The sequence below is a fragment of the Panthera uncia genome, unplaced genomic scaffold, assembly GCF_023721935.1.
Source record: "Panthera uncia isolate 11264 unplaced genomic scaffold, Puncia_PCG_1.0 HiC_scaffold_1626, whole genome shotgun sequence".
NCBI classification, from domain to species: Eukaryota; Metazoa; Chordata; class Mammalia; order Carnivora; family Felidae; genus Panthera; species Panthera uncia.
The window spans coordinates 1-19,462 of record NW_026058279.1 but is presented as its reverse complement, the minus strand read 5'-3'; the positions used below and the strand labels follow the sequence as shown (position 1 = coordinate 19,462).

At 41.9% G+C, this 19,462-nt stretch overlaps 1 protein-coding gene across 1 annotated transcript; it reads right to left on the bottom strand.

Annotated features, from left to right (window-relative positions):
* Nucleotides 1-13,155: 13,155 nt before the first annotated feature.
* LOC125917253 (FAST kinase domain-containing protein 5, mitochondrial-like) lies at nucleotides 13,156-19,407 on the bottom strand. The gene has a single exon (XM_049623504.1). It carries the CDS (start codon nucleotides 18,840-18,842, stop codon nucleotides 16,398-16,400), a length of 2,445 nt encoding a protein of 814 aa, XP_049479461.1. The 5' UTR covers nucleotides 18,843-19,407; the 3' UTR covers nucleotides 13,156-16,397.
* Between the last annotated feature and the right edge of the window lie 55 nt (nucleotides 19,408-19,462).

Genomic DNA, 19,462 nt, shown 5'->3' with positions numbered 1-19,462 from the left:
GATCATGACCTGAGCTGAAGTCGGATGCTTAACCGAGGGAGCCATCCAGACGCCCCTGTATTATTTTTGACTGTAAGTTCAGGACAATAGAAAGAACATTACAAGATAATTATAAAACTGGAAGAAAAACAAAGATCAATGAACCTGATGAGATGAGATGAACCTGACGGAGTGGAGACCCTTGGCCTAAAGTCTCCTGTTCTTTGTGAACCTGTGTTGAAATTCTTAGTACTTCTCACTGTTTGAAGTATATATGCCATCCCTCTGTCAGAATATTCTAGAATCTGGTCTGGAATCAACATGGACTAGTTTACAGAATTCTCTTTTTTCCCCCAGGGAAAATGTCTCCAGCTTCTGATATTTTTCTTGTTCTCCACAATAACTCAAAAATGGATGTATGAGGAATTGCATCTGCAAATATTCTCAGGGCCCTTGTATGTACCTCTTCTTGGCCAGGAAACCAGAGCACATTCAGAGAAGCAATGCCCTCAATTCTCCTGTCCAACTAGGGAAGTGGCTTCTTATTAAGTTTTTGTTTTGTTTTAAATGCACAATTAAGCGATTAACTGAATATGGAAGTAGTAACATGAATATAAAGCTCGAACCTAGGAAACAAAATATTTCTCCTGGAAAAGCAAGCCTATGATGCCAAAGGAAAACAGAGGATAGTGACACAGATGGTGACACAACAGAGGTGTCCAAGTGCAGAACTGGGCTGGCCCTGAGCAAAGGGCGAGCTCAGCCACTCGGGTCCGGGTTCGAGAAGCTTTGCTTGCACTGCTGCAGGCAGCCCTCTCCTCCCAATTTTGTCCTGATGGGTCGGACAGGGCTTTGGTAAGAACAAGCAAAGAGGGGCGTCTGGGTGGCTCAGTCGGTTGGGTGTCCCACTTTGGCTCGGGTCATGATTTCATGGTTCATGGGTTCATGCCCCACGTCGGGCTCTGTGCTGACAGCTCAGAGCCTGCAGCCTGCTTCAGATTCTGTCTTCGGCTCTCTCTGCCCCTCCCCTGCTTGTGCCCTGTCTCTAAAATAAATAAATATTTTAAAAAATTTTTTAAAAAAGCAAAGAGACAGAAATTGTGTTATACCGTGTTATAACATGAGCATACTGAGAGGTGGTTGACAGTGAGATAAAGGGCCCCTAGAGTGCCATCACCTCCACTCCACTGTCCACTCCTTAGGCCTTTTCTCCCTCCAACTTTCAGGGACAAAAACAAACTGACAGAGTAATAATGTCAGCTCCTGGAAGTGTTGATTTCCCAGTGGGAGGCACTGATTTCACTAACATTTACCTGCCTATCTCCTTGTTATCTTCTTGGACATTTCACACTGCAGTCTTCTAACTTTGATTTATTCTACATATCATGAAATTAATCTGAGAACCTAAATGCCGGAACCAGAACAAGTTGGGTAGGGGTCCTCCTCAAGCCATGATGAAGGGCTCACCTGTGAGTATGAAGCCAAATAGAAAAGTTTTCAAAATTATCTGAGGACCCAACTCAATTGTAAATGGCAGTGTGAAATGAAATTGACCAGAAGTGACCACCCTCAGGACCAGCCTGCACTTTGCCTTTAACCCCGGCTCAGCTCTCACCAGATGCCTGCTCCTGTGGAGGGACTGGAGATGAGAGGACGAGTCCAGGATGAGAGGATCTCATCTCTCCAGGATGAGAGGATGAGTCCCAGGGCTTTCAAACTCCAGTCATCTCATAACTTTAAAAATCCCACCTCTGACCCCTGAAAGGGGAAGAACTGGACTGTCCCTCCAATCAATATGATAATTTACAAGGTTTTATCTGCACTCTCAGCCAACACAAATGATTCCCAGTGAGTTAAGACACAAAGACCCTCTAGCAGCAAAACAACTCCAGCTAGAAAGGCACATACATAAAATGGCTTAGAGAAGGCCACCAGAAATTTCATTCCATTTTAATCTTACCCACTGGTTAGCCCTAAAGTGGTTACTAATATCTTTCTTTTGCAGATGAAGAAACTGTGGCTTAAAGAGAGGTTAAGCTGGAACTGAGATTCCAAACCTTCCAAACAAACTCTGGTTACTATCTATTTGGACACCATTTACCTTGAAGGACTTACCAGGAACTTACATGGACACCTTACAACTTTTTTTCCCCCTCTTACTTAGGTTAGGCTTTGGTATCACTTATTTATTTATTTTTTAAATTAATTCTCCCAAACTTTAAGTGGCTATGCTCTAAATGTAGAAATTTGGAAACCTTGACTGTCCCTTTCAACATGTATTGGATCAAGCCTCAAATTGTTTTCTGAGGAAAATCTAGATAAGCTAGCCCTCTATTCGAGCATATTACCTCATGGGGCTTTTCAACCTTTCCAAGAGGTTGTTAATTCCATTAGCCAACCATTAAAGCATCTGACCAGACACAGGCTGTTTGTTCGACGCAGCACTTACCAGAATCTAATCTAAGAGAATATTTATGGAGACTGTTCAGTCCATCCACATTAAATTCCTTGTCATGCCAGCTTAAGTGGCACCTCTTGCTTCCTGCCTGGCACCCCTGGTGGCTGCTGCATTCATGTCCCACATCACCATCTGACAGACTGCTTAGGAGTGTGGACCCTCAGCCGTAGCAAAGATAAATGTAACACACTGATGAAAATGTAGTGGCCTATCTGTCAAAATTCACAGGATACCAGGGTGGCAATGACACATCAGCGGGGAGCCATAATTTACTGTCTATACTGTACTTCCCCATTGAGCTGCTCTTCAGGGCAGTGTACTGGATCATCCTCATGTTCAAATCCCAGCCACAACCTTCACCACACTCCTCACCCCACCACAAAGAGCTTTACCAACTACTTCCATGTGGCCCATCAGCAGGGAAGGGAACACCTCTAGGGGCACCTGGGAGGCTCTGTCATCGGTTAAGCCTCGGACTTCGGCTCAGGTCATGATCTCACAGTTCGTGAGTTCAAGCCCCACACTGGGCTCTCTGCTGTCAGTGTGGAGCCTGCTTGGGATCCTTGTCTCCTTCTCTCTGCTCCTACCCCACCCCCAAAATAAATAAACATTAATAATTTTTAAAAATGAAATACCTCTATGGCTGCCATTTTATTAGGTTGTTAAGATGATCACTCTTTACTCTGCATAGTAACCGCTCTTTAAGACCCATGAGAAAATTCTCTTTTTGGTTTCAGTACTAGGAACAGTTGTTTTTTTTTTTTTTTTTTCAACTCAATATTATATGGTGTGAATATGAATCATATAATTGATTATGATCTTTCCTTTATTTTGGCCACTAGAAAGCTCGGAATAAACCTGTGGCCCATCCCTCCAGATTTCTCTTTGCCTGAATTCTTCACTTATTTTTATGTCATAGTGTAAATATATTGTGAAAGCTACCTTAAAATCATTATGGAACAAGAGAGAGTAAAATTACCAACAAACCATTCTCCTTTTGGTGGACATTTAGGTTGCTGGCAAGTTTTTACTATTAGAATATTAAGATAAAAATCTTAAGTCGATTTTTTGTCTTAGTACAATTTTGACTTTTTTTTTCTATGTTTCTTTTTGAGAGAGAAAGGGAGACACAGAATCTGAAGGAGGCTCCAGGCTCTGAGCCATCAGCACAGAGCCCAACGTGGGGCTCAAACCCATGAACAGTGAGATCAGACCTGAGTCGAAGTCAGATACTCAACCAACTGAGCCACCCAGGCACCCCTGACTTTTTTCTTAAGAGGTCGTGCATGTTTCTTGTGAAGGTGGCTATTTATTAACAGGATCCTTTTATCCCATAAGTTTTCATAACCAGTTTTGCTATATATAGGAAACTTTTTCATTTGGGTATCCATTATGTGTTCAGTTGGCTTATTAAACCAATTGATTTTAACAGATTTTCAGTCGGGGTTTTTTGCGGGGAGGGTCTACAATCTCAATAATGAGAGCCTCCTTCTCAAAATGGTAACTCTTACTTGTCTCTCATCTTACGACATTAGCTAGAACTTCCAGAATTATATGAAATAATAAGAGTTGCCATGCTTGTTTTTGTTCCCATTAGAAAATGCTTCCAGTGTATCATCTTTGAAATAATGCTGATTGAAATATTCATTTTATGCTAATAAAGCATGCTAATTTTCAGAGTTTTTTGAAAATCAGGGATAGGCTTTGAATTCTGAATTTCTCTATATATTGAGTTTTATTATTTTTCTTATCTGACAGACTAATGAGAGATGGCACATTTTTCTAATTTTAAACCATCTTTTTATTCCTAGGATAGGCTCTATGTGGTTGTGGCAGATTGTTCTTTAAATGTTTTTCAAATTCTACTGAATTTGATTGCTCATATTTAATTTTAGACAAGATATTACTGCCCATTCATATACACTTATAAGCCCAGTACTAGGCACTGGAGTATGAGATAACAATTAAATGGTCAGGGAATGCGTGGGTGGCTCAGCTGGTTAAGTGTCTGGGCTCAGGGCATGATCCCACAGTTCGTGAGATGAAGCCTGAGTCAAGCTCTGCGCTGGCAGCACGGAGCCTGCTTGGGATTCTCTCTCTCCCTCTCTTTCTGCCCCCTCCCCTGCTCCCGAGCATGCTCACGCTCTCTCTCTCTCTCTCTCTCTCTGAACATTTAAAGAAAAACTTAAACAATGAAATGGTCAAGTGGGGAAACTATTCTGTATGATATTGTAATGGTAGATACGTGACATTACACATCTGTCAAAATCCACATAACCATACAACTGAATGATCCTTAATGTAAATTATGAACTTCAGTTAATAATAATGTATCAATATAGGCTCACCAATTGTAACAAAAGTGCCATGCTAATGCAAGATGTTACTAACAGTAGAAACTGGGTGCAAGGTAGAGGAAGTATATGAGAACTCTCTGTATTATATGCTTGATTTTTCTGTACACCTAAAACCACTCTAAAAAAATAAAGCCTACTAATAAGAAGAATGGGGGAAATATGACTGAAACAAATGAAAAATGGAGATCAAATTGAAACAAGGTACTGTGCCATGTAAGAAGAGTGGCAGACCCTTTTTAAAACATCTTACAAATGATAGTATGTTTCTTTGGGAAATAGTGATGTCCAAATACTGTAGGATTCTATAGGGCTCTGGCTTCCATAAAGGTCTTGTGTGATCTTAGCACCTCTCTGGTTCCCACACTCCTGATCTTTTAAGGTCAAGTGCCTCCAGCCTTAATGCTTAATCTGGAAAAAAAGAATGGCTCAACATACTGGAAATGCAGACAGCCTCACCCAGGAAGGCTCTCCACAGCCCTGCCTGGGAAATGACAGGTTACATGATGAACTCTCACAAATATTTATTTACTTACAAATTTACTCCAGTAAATACTTAAAAATGAGAGCCTCCTTTTCCAAATTTGGCATCTCAGTACAAGAGAGACTGGGTCTGAGTATAACCTAGGGGCCATGCATTATGGCTAAACTGCCCTGCTGTTCAGAGAAGTAGCCTGGAGCCAGACAACAGAGGTATTTATAAGACAGCAAGATAATACAGGTTTATAAGCAGATAATATACATGTAAATTCTATGGCTGGCTCAGTCAGTAGAGCATGTGATTCCTAACCTCAGGATCGTGAGTTCGAGCCCCATGTTGGGTGTAGAGCTCACATACATACATACATACATACATACATACATACATACATCTATCTTTTAAAATGGGATGCCTGGCTGGCTTAGTCAGTAGAGAATGTGACCCTTGATCTTAGGGCTGAGTTTGAGCCCCATGTTGGGTATAAATATCACTTAAAAATAAAATCTTACGGGGTGCCTGGGTGGCTCAGTTGGTTAAGCATCCGACCTTTGATTTCAGCTCAGGTCATGATCTGGTGGCTCATGGGTTCAAGACCCACATGGGGCTGTGCATTGACAGTGCGGAGCTGGCTTGGGATTTTCTCTCCTCTCCTCTCTCTGCCCCTACCCTGCTTGTGCTCTCTCAAAATAAATAAACTTTAAAAATTAAAAAATAAAATAAAATGTGTAAAAAAAAAAACCATACAAGTCAATTTTCATTACAGTGATTTTTTTTTAAACAAAATATTTCAGATTAAAAAGGTAAAGAATATAGTAAACACTCTTATACCCACCACCTAGATTTAGTAAATGTAAACATTTTGCCACATTTGATTCTCATTTCAGTGTTAAGAACAAAATTGAAAAGATACAGAGGTGCCTGGGTGGCTCAGTTGGTTGAGCGTCCAACTCTTTTTTTTTTAATTTTTTAAAATGTTTGTTTATTTTTGAGAGAGAAAGAGACAGAGTGCAAGCTGGGGAGGGGCAGAGAGAGGGAGACACAGAATCCGAAGCAGGCTCCAGGCTCTGAGCTGTCAGCACAGAGCCCAACGTGGGGCTCAAACCCACAAACTGTGAGATCATAACCTGAGCTGAAGTTGGACGCTCAACCGACTGAGCCACCCAGACACCCCTATTGAGCATCCAACTCTTGATTTAGGCTCAGGTCATGGTCTCATGGCCAAGTCTGCATCAGGCTCTGCACTGATCATGGAACCTGCTTAAAGATTCTTTCTCTCCCTCTGCCCCTACCCCACTGGAGCTTGCACTTACCACAGCTCTCTCTTAAAAAAAAAAAAAAAAAAGATACAAACAAGAGCCACCACTAATCCTATTTCCTCTCCTTTTTTTTTTTTTATCAAGAGATAAGCTCTATCTGAAGCTCAGTGTCTCTCATTCAAATCAGCATTGGTATGCAGTAGTCTTGTATATTTTTACCGTACCTTAAGGGTATTATAACAGGCACACCATGTCACGACTGGCTTTCCATTCAGCATGATTCATCCAAGGTTTTCCATGCTCAAATGTGGATTTCTAGTTTACTCACAGCATTCAACTGCACGACTAAAACAGCTTGCTTCTCCATTGCTCTATTACCTATGTTGTTTGTAATTTTTCACTATGAAAAAATGCTGCAATAAATATTCTCTACAAGTCTTGTGAAAGGAAATGAAAGAAGAGAAGGAAAAGGAAAAATAAACGAAATGGTCCTGTCCTCAAGTCTTGAGGCACGATGGACCTCCTTCCAACAGTGATTATGGAATGTAAGAGTCTATAACAGAGCTCTCTGCAAATGACATTCAGAGTAGGGAGGATGGTCTAAGTGAATGTTTTTCAGTTTGTGGTTTTGAAATCAAGTTATGGGTTGAAGGAAAGAAATATTAACTGAAAGAGAATATAAAATATCAAAGTGCACATAATATGGAAATTATTTCATGAAACGTTTTTTTTAATGTTTATTTCTGAGAAAGAGAGAGAGAGAGGTAGCAGCAGAGGGGGAAGAAGGGGGGGGGAGAGAGAGAGAGAGAGAGAGAGAGAGCGAGCAAATGAATCCCAACTCAGGGCTCAAACCCACAAACCACAGGATCGTGACCTAAGCCACCCAGGTGCCCCTCATGAAACTTTAAGATTTTTAACTAATCTCTATACCCAAAGTAGGGCTTGAACTCACAACCCCAAGATCAAGAGTTGCACGCTCCACCAACTGGGCCAGCCTGGCACCCCTACCTTCGTGAAAACTTTGCTTCAGTTTTATACAAATACATATAACAAATTATATACTAGATCCAATATAAAATTTCTTATTGTGGCTTTTGATGAAAAAAAAAGTAAGAATACTGGCCAAAAGTATACCCAGAATTCAGGGAAGAATTCACAGAAGTAATGTCTGAATTGGAGACAGCTAAGACACATGCCTGACCTCATGACAACTCTGAGATGGGACAGATACTACAGACTAATCGTACATTGGACAACATGTGCTGGACTATGGGAGCCAGGAGGTAAGAACTGGAACAACAGGGGAAGGACACTAGGGAGAGGGACCTGTAGCAGCAAAGGTATAGAGATGGGACTGTGAGACTGGTTTAAAAAATGTGGAATATGCCGCTCAGCTAGAAGGGGAAGAGGAGGCAGGGCTGGAGAGGCAGGTGCACTGAGATGGGCAGGGCTTTGAATGTGACGCTAACGGGCTTTAGACTACTTCACTTGGTGGTCTGAGGCAGTGTTTTTTCCCCCAAATTGCAGATGAAGAATCAAGAACTCACATTACTGAGACACAGCCAGAATTTTAAAAAATTCAGTAGAATAGAGTCAGAGTGTATCATACATGAAGGCGGGCAGTGTTTTATGAAACTTGTTTCATATATAATTGAAACTGTATTTCTATCAATCTGAGTTTCTTCCTTAAGTAATCTCTATACACCACGTGGAGCCTGAGCTCACGACCCCAAAATCAAGAGTCACATGCTCTGCTGACTGAGCCAGCCAGTCACCCCTATTAGTCTGGGTTTTGATGTAAAAGACATTTCTTACTAAGTTCTGCAGTAAAAAAAAGTTTGAAAGCTACCGGCCAGAGGGAAGTCATAGAAGGCTTACAACCTGGGAAAGAACTGACACTAATGAAAAGCCTGCCATTAACCTCCTAGATGACAAAGCAGTTCCGAAGCACTTAGAGGCAATTCACCCTTCAAGGGGTTCCAGCTCCCTCTATGTACTACCTCAGGGGCTATCTTTGCAAATGGCTTCCTGAAGGCATCAAAGATGAGTATCAAAGTACAAACTACTTAGAAATAAACTAGGAATCTTAGTTTCTCCCTCCCTGGGCATTTTCTTCCTTTATTGTTACCATTTTTTTTTTTTTTTGAGGGAGGGGTATTCTTAAAGAGGAGGAAGGAGTAAACTGAACTATGTATAACATATTACAATCTTACAAGGATTTCAAAGCTACCCTCCAAAGAAGTCTTTTTTTTTTCTTTAAGTAAACTACTCCCAAACATGGGGCTCAAACTCACGACCCTGAGATTAAGAGTTGCATTCTCCACCCACTGAGCTAGTCAGGCACCCCGAAGAAATCTTTTCTTTTCGGAGATTTTAATTAAACTTTTTATTTTAAGATCATTGCAGATTCAAGTGCAGTTGTAAGAAACAATACGGAGATTCCATGTACCCTTTAACCAGTTTTCCCTAATGGTAACATCTTGCATAGCTACAGCACAGCATCCCAACCAGGAAGCTGGCAATGATACAATCTGTGATCTTATTCAATTTCCCCAGTTTACATGCACTCATGCATGTTTGCCTGTGTATTCAGTTCTATGCAATATTATCGCCATGTATGGATTTGTGTAATCACCACCACAGTCAAGACAAAGGTTCCATCACAAGAATCCCTGGCACACTCCTCTAAGAAGCCTTTTATCTTACAGATTTTATTTTCTTCTTATTATTATTATTTTAGAGAGAATACAAACTGGGGAGAGGGAGAGAGGAGGAAAGAGAGAGAATCTTAAGTAGGCTCCACACTCAGAGCAGAATCCGACGCAGGGCTCGATCCCACAGCCTGGGATCATGACCCGAGCTGAAACCAAAGTCAGGCTTGCAACCGACTGAGCCGCCCAGGCGCCCCTGAAAATTTTACTTTCAAGTAATCTCTACACCCAATGTGGGACTCGAATTTACAATCCCAAGATCAAGAGTTGCATGCTCTACCTACTGAGCCAGCCAGGATTTAGGTGCCCCTAAATCCAAATCTCTATTACCATGAAAGTCTTAAAATTCTTTACCCAGATCTAAGACCAAAAATGGGTTTCTAGGGTCAAGTGAAAAGTCCAGTGAATCCCACTACCCACACCGTAAGACATATTTGAGTGACCCGTTTATTCTTGGTGTACCTGCCACTAAAATGATAAATACTGTCTATGAAGAAAAATCACAAAACTATATATAAAATTTTAGAGACACAAAACAGAAGTATTATGATCACACATTTGTTAAAAATCTGTATTTAGGAATATGTACACACGAATAATTTGGGAGGTAATGGTGGCCATGCAGAAATTTAAAATATGCAACAGATTAGAGTGGTGGGCTACTCTATTTTCCCTTTTGTGTGTTTAAAGTACATGTAAGTAGTTAAACAATTGCACTGGGTTCCTGGGGTACAGGAAGACATCCGAGAGGACCGAGGCTCTAGATGCAATGTTCAGGGTATTTCTTGCAGCTTAGAGTCCCTATAGAACTGGATGACCAGGTGGAGACAGACCTTTCTCCTCTGCTTCCCCGGATGCAGGCTGAATAAGAGAAAGGGAAAGGGAAGGGCTGGGAAGGGATCCAAAGGTAGGGTGATCAACCATGCAGTCTATCTTGGATTAAGGGCTTTTCCAATGCAGAACTTTCTGTGCTAACACCAGAAAAGTCCCAGGTCCCAAAGTGGAACCAGTTGGTCACCCTATCTGGAAGGTTTCAATCTGTGCTTCCTTGGAGCTTGAAGCAGCTAAGTAAACCTTTTTGTGGTTGAGGACTCAGAACAGGGGGGTAGGCAAGTGTGGAGGCATGATTCAGAAGAGAGTAAGGTGACCATGACACTTTCTGAACACCTTAGCATCCATTTTCCTTTGGCCTAAAAAGTGCCATAGCTGAGTTATACAACCGGATTTTTGAGTCTCACAAAAACGTAATGGAAAGTAATTCTGGCAGATAGACATATTTTAAAGACTAGGCTCAAACAGGTTACAGAGGGAAAAAAAGAAGAAAAGATTACCTGTCAAAAAAGAGAAAAGCATTTAACCTCATAGAGTGGGTGGAATACCAATGCACTGAGCAATTTTACAAATTGGGCACTTCAGCTTTTACAGAAGTACAATACTTCTTATAATTTCTAAATTGAGTTACTTGTCCATCCATGAAAAAAAATGTGACTTGTGTGCATTTTTCTTAGAGCTGGTTATAATGAAAGACAGCTGTCCCCGCACATCCCACACAGTCATCCACCAATGAGAGGTGCACAGAAGACCAACCAGAACACAGGTGTGCACCCAGAAGTTTGCAGCTTGCAATCTTAGGTGCTTGGAGCCCATTTACCCTTCAAGGGCTTAATATGTGCAAGGCATACTGCTAGGCACAGGTAGATACAACTTTTAAGAAACGCATAGGCTCAAAACAAGGCACAGATGGGTCTCTTAATTTTAAGAGACCCACAGTCTCAAAACAAGGACATGAACCAAAGATTCTAATACCACTTACTCATCACCTTAATAGCAGTGTCAGCAAAATTCTATGGAAACCCAGCTGAAGCAGCTATGCTCTTCATTTACAAACCTGACCCTTGAACCTTATTCCATCTGTTCTTGCCTCTCTCCTGAATCCTCAGCTTATCTCTGACTACTGGACCTTTCCTCAACAGGTAAGGAACATTCAAGTTTCTTCTGCCCTCAACAGTCCCCTCAAAAAACCTTGCCGAGGCTCAGCAGGTTGAGCGTTCAACTTCAGCTCAAGTCATGATCTCATGTATGGTGAGTTCGAGTCCCACATTGGGCTCACTGCTCTCAGTGCAAAGCCCACTTTGGATCTTCTGCCCCTCCTTGGCTCACACTCTCTCAAAAATAAATAAACATTAAAACAAAACAAAACAAACCTTGCCGTGGTGCTGTATTTTTCTCAGTGTTGCAATTTAGCAAATAAAGATAAAAAGTATCCACTTAAATCTGAAAACAGATAAACAATGGATTATTTTCTTTTAGTACAAGAATGTCCTATGTATTATTGTGACCTACGCTAAAAAATTCTTTATTGCACATTCAGCAAACTCAGAAAGGAACTTCCTTAACATAATAAAGGGCATTCATGAAAAACTCACAGCTGATATACTCCATGGTGAAAGACTTAAAGAATTCCCCATAAGCTCAGAAACAATTCTATTCAATTTCATACAAGAAGCTCTCACTAGTAGGCAAGAAAAATAAAAAGGTGGAAAGTAGAAAGAAAAAAGCAAAACTCTCTCTATCCAAAGATTATATGATCCTGTACGTAGAAAATCCTAAAGAATCAACACACACACAAAAACTCTTATAGCTAATAATTAGGCAAAAATGCAGGATAAATCATCCATATTTCTAAACACTAGCAACAAGTAATTCATAAAGATATACAGACAAAAAGTCCATTTACAATAGCACTAAAAAGAATAAAATGCTTAGGAATAAATGTAACTAAGGAGGTACAAGACTTCTACACTGAAAACTGTAAAATGTTACTGAAAGAAATTAAAGAAGACCAAAATAAATAGAAAGCCATCTCTGTTCATGGACTAGAGACTCGGTATTGGTAACATTGAAAGATGCTAGGGGCACCTGGCTGGCTCAGACAGTAGAGTGTGTGACTCTTGACCACAAGGTCGTGAATTCAAGCCCCACACTGGGCATGGAGAAAAACAGGAAGGAAGGAGGGAAGGAAGGAAGGAAGGAAGGAAGGAAGGAAGGAAGGAAAGGAGGGAGGGAAAGATGATAAGCACCATTAGTCACTAGGGAAATACAAATCAAAGCCACAATGACATACCACTCCACACTCACTAGGATGGCTATTAAAAAATAAAACACATGCATGCATGGATAGCTCAGTCGTTTGGGCCTCTGATTTCAGCTCAGGTCACGATCTTGCAGCTCATGGGTTTGAGCCCGCATCGGGCTCTGTGCTGACAGCTCAGAGCCTAGAGCCTGCTTCTGATTGTGTCTCCCTTTCTCTCTGCCCCTCCCCACTCATACTCAGTCTCTCAAAAATAAAAGAAAAAAAAAAAAAAGAAAACACAGAAAATAACAAGTTTAGCAAAGATGTGGAGAAAGTGGAACCCTAATACCTTGCTGCTAGAAATGTAAAATGGTATAGCCACTGTGGAAAAGTCTGGTAGTTCCTCAATAAGTTAAATATAGAATTAACATATAACTCAGCAATTTCACTCCTAGGTATATACCCAAAGTACTGAAAACAGGTGTTCAAGTAAAACATGCACATAAATGTTTACAGCGGCACTATTCACAATAGCCAAAAAGTAGAAAAACCCAGTGTCAATCAACTGATAAATGGGTAAGACAGGGTATGCCCACACAACCCACTGTTATTCAGCTGTAAGTAAGGAAGTACTGGTACATACCATAACATGGATAAATCTTGGTAATATTACACTAAGTAAAGGAAGTCACACACAAGAGGTTACATATTATATAATTCCACTTTTTGGAAATATCCAAAATAGGCATATCCACAGAGACAGAAAGCAGATTAGTAATTGACAGGGTCTGGGGTGGGGGCTGGGGGTGCGGTGGGTGTGGGGGGGGCGTGTGTGGAATCACTGCTTAATGGGTATGGAGTTTTCTTTTGGGGTGAAAAAATGTTCTTGAACTAGATAGTGGTGATTGGTTGCACGACACCATCAATGCACTGTCACTGAATGACACACTTTTCTACAAAATGGCCAATTTTATCTGTATTTTACCACAAAACATTATCCGTTACTTATCTGAAATTCAAACTTAACTAGACATTCTGTGTTTCATCTGGCGATCCTAGTCTCACTGTGCATCCTGCTCAAGGTTCCCCTTCTCTTCAAAAGTTCTCAAGGAATTGTGTCAGCATTTGCAACCCATTCCTTAACTCTCATTATTCAACAGGAGTGTCTGGCTTTTGCCCTAACAATCCAACTCAAACTGCTATTGTTAATGCCATCAGTGATGTCCAAGTTGCCAAATTTACTGGAGATTTCTGGTTCTTGCCTTAACTGCTCTCTCCCCAGCAATTGACATGATGCAAATCGTCTCCTTTTTGCAATATTCTCCTTTCCCATTGGCTTCTGTGCAGCAAAAATTTAACTCAGCAGGTTTGGTCTGTTCAAATCCTGCACATTCCAAAAAAACTGGCCCTTCACCAGCTCCTTAGGGATAATCTCTAAACTCTTTGAACATCCTTCATGTTAAGACTGTCTGCATACACCTGAGACCTTGGGTCTCAGTTTATACCAGACAGTTTATACCAATAGTGGGGGCCTTGGGCCATGCTTTATCAGTTGGCCCTCTGAGAGGGATGGGGACCAAATGAGGTCAGCCACGTGGGTACTCCATGCCTACATGACAGACCCCCCTCAATAAAAACCCTGCGCAGGCTCAGGTGAGCTTTCCCTGGTCGGCAGTACTGGTAAATGTTGGCATCATTGCTGGGATGAAATTAAGAGCTGTCCACATGACTCCACCGGAAGTGGACAACCAGAAGCTTGTGCCTGGTCTCTCCCAGACTCCACACTATGCGTCTTTTTCCTTTGCTGATTTTAATCTGTAGCCTTTCATTGTAATTAAACTGTAACTGTAAATGTAACAGCTTTCCTGAGTTCCGTGAATCCTTCTAGTGAGGGTGGTTTGGGGACCCTTGACAAACTTCTATGCTACCATTTTTCCTGAAGTCTAATTATATCTTCTTTTGTTATCTTTACCACTGGGTCCCCTTTACTTGGTCCTCCCTACCAGAATACCAGAATGCTGGTATTCTATTCTTGGTATCTTCTCTCCCCTGCTCCCCAACCCACAATAACCTCCTTCCCGCCTGTCCCAGGCAACTTCACTCACTTGTGGTTCTGACAGCCACCTGTCCTCATCCCCATTTGAGACCCCAGCCTGGAGATTTCTGCCTGGAGGCTCATCTTAGCATGACCAGCACAGATTAACCCTCTAACCAAACACCTCTCCTGCTTTGGTTCCAATTTTAGTTGAGGACTCCGTATCAATGTAGGCACCAAAATCATCATCCCCTAATTCACCCAATTAGCAAGTCTTGCCTTTTTCCCCTTCCAAACATCTCTGAAACTCAGACTTGCCATTCCATAGTTCTGGCCCTCATTATCTCTCACCTGAGCTGTTGTACACATTTGTGAAATATTCTGATGTATCTCATGCACCCCCACCCCCAATCTAGTTCTATTATTTTAACCTAACCGTTCTACAACATGAATCTGCCCAGTTATGCTGACTTAAAACTCCTTTAAAAAAAATCCAGTCCCTACAGACTTAGGCTCTTTAGCAATGCCGTTAGTTGTGACCCAGATCTGCTCTACCTCTCTAGCCTCACCCTCTGCCTTCTTTCCACCCCAACTCTCCAGCAAAGCCCAGCCACTCTAAATTCCCACACCATACTCACTAAACATTATCATCTCTGTGCCAGGACCCATTCAAGGCACCGGAGACAAATTAACTAGTTAACTAGACAAAGTTAACTCAAAGGGCCACCTTCCAACAGGGAAAGTAATAAGTAAACACATAAAGAGTAATTTCTGATGCTGAGTGCGGTGAGGAAAATGAAACTGAAGATGACAGAGCACAAACACAAGCCACTGGGAGTACTGTTTTAGCACAGGCAGGGAAGCGGGCTTTGAGAGGAGGCCTAAATAATGGGGGCAGGGATCCTTTTTAAAATTCTCACAGATCCCAAATGTTTACAAAGGTTACTTGTATTAAGTTGCATACAAATATACAGAGTCTATGTATACAATCTCTTTATGCTTGCAACTCTAATGCAACCAAACCTGAAGCCCACCTCATGGGAGGCAATGCATTTCCTTCTTGTCTGAGTTACTTGTCATGAACAACGTTCTGCCCGGTCATCAGATTTGGGAATCAATGGCCCAACAGGCAGTCATTTAATTCTACTCTTCTAAGTCCAATTTTAGAGAGACAATATCCCAGAGGAAGGGTGGGGAGAGGGAGAACTTATTCAAGAGAAGTAGAAATGCAGAAGAAGGGGGGCTAAGAGAATGACATTAATTAAGCTAAGATAATGACATTAATCCTGGCTGTTTAAAACAGGAAGAACCAGCAACTAAGGACAACCAACCAAATCTAAAGGAGAATGAGACTTTAATTTTAAAGGGTGTGAAGAGAACATGGTTGGTTGTGGGGGGGGGGGAATCTTGAAATGTAAATTAAGCTGTAAAAGATCCTTATTTTTTTAAATGTTTATTTATTTACTTTTTACTTTTGAGAGAGAACACAAGCAAGGGAGGGGCAGAGAGAGGAGACACAGAATCTGAAACAGGCTCCAAGCTCTGAGCTGTCAGCGCAGAGCCCGACATGGAGCTTTAAACTCATCAACTGTGAGATCATGACCTGAGCCGAAGTCGAATGCTTAACCGACTGAGCTACCCAGGCACCCCAAAAGATTCTTATTTTAAAATAAAGTATATGAAAACCATTTTTTAAAAATTAGCTTTGACAATGTCTGACTACCCTTTTATCTTACAAATGCAAAATAATCATGAGATAAGGCCAGTAAACAGAGGAAGAAAAATAAGACAGGACTTACTTGAAAATAGGGAATTTACGATGTTTATTAGTTACCTGCACAAATTAGCAACAACTTGTACAATGGGGCCAGGTTACAATTAATTCATGTAACACACAAACGTCACTCTGCCATTGACAAGAGCACAACTAAGTCTCTTCAACAGATGATTTTATTACCAAACCTACATGCTGGCTTTTGTAACTGTTTCCCAGCACCTTGCATAGTATACCTCGATAGCCTTTATGAGTAACAATGTCCCTGAAAGCCCTTCAGAGAGCAGAGGTGAACACTTTCTCATGGAGGAACATCAGCTTTTCTAAGCGAGTTCGTTTCAACAGTGGGAGCCATTCCCAGTGGGATACCTCTACTACACGGTACCCAAGCCGATTCAGCTGCCGCCTCTTCATATTGTGCAGTCCAAGCAGATCCCTGGAACCATAGCAGTACTGGTTTTTATTTGTCAACTGAATAGCCAGCTTCACTTGTGGGGCCTGCGTGCAAGCTGGGGGACAAGGGCCAGCCATCTCCATAGCCCCCAATCTGTCTGCCACATTGCAAAGGGAGGTCCCCGAAGGTATAGGTGCGTTCTCTAACTCCCTTTTCCGCTGTTCAGTCTCTGATGCAATCTCTCCCTGGAAACATTCTCTTGATTTCCCTTTTAGTAGCTGATTCATCAAATCATCTGTAATGCTGACTCCCACATGCTTAAGCCTTAATTTGGCTTCATCCTTAATTGGTATGGCTTCTTTGTTAAAGGGTAATGGCTTCATGTTAACATCAAGCTGGACCTCTAAGTCAGAAGATCGGGTATGAGGCAAAATCATATGGTGTTTGATGTACTGGGGCCCACCCAACATGTTCTCTAGTAAAAAGAGAGCTTCCAGGAATTCAGGCTTTGAGCACATATCCTTCCTTGCTAAATTCCACAGCATTTCCGACCCCTCTTGCTGAAGGTGAGCACTAAGACGATTGCCTCTGTAATCTAGACACTCGATGCCAACTGTACCATCAAGAGTATATAGCTCCTTAGTGAGTTCAAACTTACTTCTCTCCTGAGCTAACTTGACGAACCCTGGACTCAAAGCAAAATTGATGAGCTCTAATGGAAAGTACTCAGAGAATGCCAGGCCCAGCAGGCAGGTGAGCAGGTGTTCTGGATATCGACTGAACTCAGGCATCTTTCTGTGAATCTCATTTATCAGGCTAGAATAAAACTCTTCTGTATTGGGTGGCTTATAATTCAGAGTTCCAAATGACCACAGAATCTTGGCAACATCTTTACTTCGGCAATATGCCACCCTTGGAGGCAAAGACGCAGCCACAGCGTTCATTATCCCTTCATCCAGGATGCGTAAGGCTGAGCAAGCAAGAGTCAGGTGCATGACACCCTGAACTCCTAGAAAAGGGATTCGCTGAGGAGCAATCTGGCCAAATTGCTTCATGAAATTTCCGTGATCCACGTGAGTGAAACGGAACATCTTAAGAATATTCACTAAGGCATAACTGCTCAGATGCTGCATGTCAGCACAAGCCAAGTCTCCAATTCTCCGCATGACGTATTCAGAGAGATTACTACTTGATTTAAAGAACCCCAAACAGATTGTACCAACCTCCTCTAAGTTGATCAAATCTATGTACTTGAGAATCAATGATTCCAGTTTTTGCATTAGGTCTTGGGGTGCCTGACGACTTTCACCTATAATATAAATTAAGTGAATCAGCTGGGACAAGGATAGGTCTTTCCAGTGCAGATTAAGATAACTAAAAAAGATTTTTAAAAACCGAGGTACTCTGCGACCCAAGTTTCGCCAGAGATCGGCCACCAAGAGAAGTTGATCCAGACTCATCTCCCACACCTTACTGCAAAATCTGATTTCATACACACCTAGCACTGAATGCGAGTGAGGGATTCCCAAACTGACAAAGGCCTTCAAAATACTGATCAACTCCGGGACATCAAAGAACTGAATGTTTTTCACACTCAGCTGGCAGAGCAAAGCAAAGCTGGTGCTGGACAGCAAAACAGGATGCTGCTCTGCAGGCAAAGAGCTCAGCTTACAGAAATAATCAGCAATGACTTGAGGCTGGAGATTATCTTGATGAACTGTGACTTTGTGCAAAATTAATTCACCTTCTGAAACAGACAGGGGCTGGCAAGTCTCAGATCTGTTATAGCTGTGAAGCTGGTACTCTGGTCTTAGCTGTAGGAAACCTCGGGGGTCTTCAAAGGAATCAAAAATTTCTATATTGTCTTCAACTCCCGCAGCCCTGTGTGAGCCTGGCTTCAACGTGCTGGCCTTAGAGGCAGAAGTCCTGCTGAATTCCAAACCTGGGAAGGTACTGCTGGTCGTCAGGATCCTCTGAGAGGAGGAAATGCTATGAATGTTCTCAACTTTTTTGGCAGGATGGCAGAAGCCGCTGTGTTCTGGAGGCTCCTGTCCCCTCGGCTGTGTGTAGCTTCCCACATTCCAATATGTCACACTTTGGGCTGTGCTGTAGGCAAAAGGACTGCAAAACGCTCGATATCCTAAAGGTTTTAACAACTTGAGAGTGGCTGTTGTTCTGGTGTCAGTACTGATCGTTTTGGCAGTCAGAACACAGTCCTTACAGGTTTGTCCAGGCAATTTCTTGTTTACATGGTGCTTGATTAGAGCTGGACAGGGAGGCGTTCCACAGAAACTACCTGGAAATCTTCGGCATATCGCAAGAGCCATGGGTCACAAATGACTGGGCCAGAATTGGTGGTGCCAGATACTGAAAAAAGGGTAGATGAAGAATAAGTGGCTTCCACCTATCACAATACCAAAATTTACACATTATAAGAAATGGATTAAACTACATTGCTGTCCACTCAAGTGAGTTCAATGCTAGTGAATGCCCAAATGACAAGACAGCATACATCAAGGCTACAAACTGCTTCTCCTTGATATCAATGCATAAAGGGCCCACTTGGGAGAATAAGAAAGTTGGTTAAAGCTGCTGCGCTAACAGCAAAAGTAAAAAGCGGGACCTGATATAAAGTTTAATTCATTATACCCACAATAACCCTCCTTGTTCCTAAGCATAAAACTTCTGACTACAGAATTGTTTTCTAATGCTCATTTCCCACACCTTACTCAACTGTTTTCTGATGCTGCTCCTGCACCTGCCAGAAGATGCCTATTCTCCTGTCCAGGCGACTCATCACAGACTTTGAACCACTATCGCAGAGAGGCACGCATTTAGGACATATACTCAAAAACTCATTTTGGTGGCAGAAGGCAGCAGCCTGAAGCTCTGCTGTCAACTCATGGGTGGGAAGCAAAAAGCATCTCAAAGCTGGGCTCACGGTTCA

Excerpts from the sequence above, each read along its gene's own strand:
- LOC125917253 (XM_049623504.1), bottom strand. The coding sequence starts at position 18,842 with ATGGCTCTTGCGATATGCCGAAGATTTCCAGGTAGTTTCTGTGGAACG.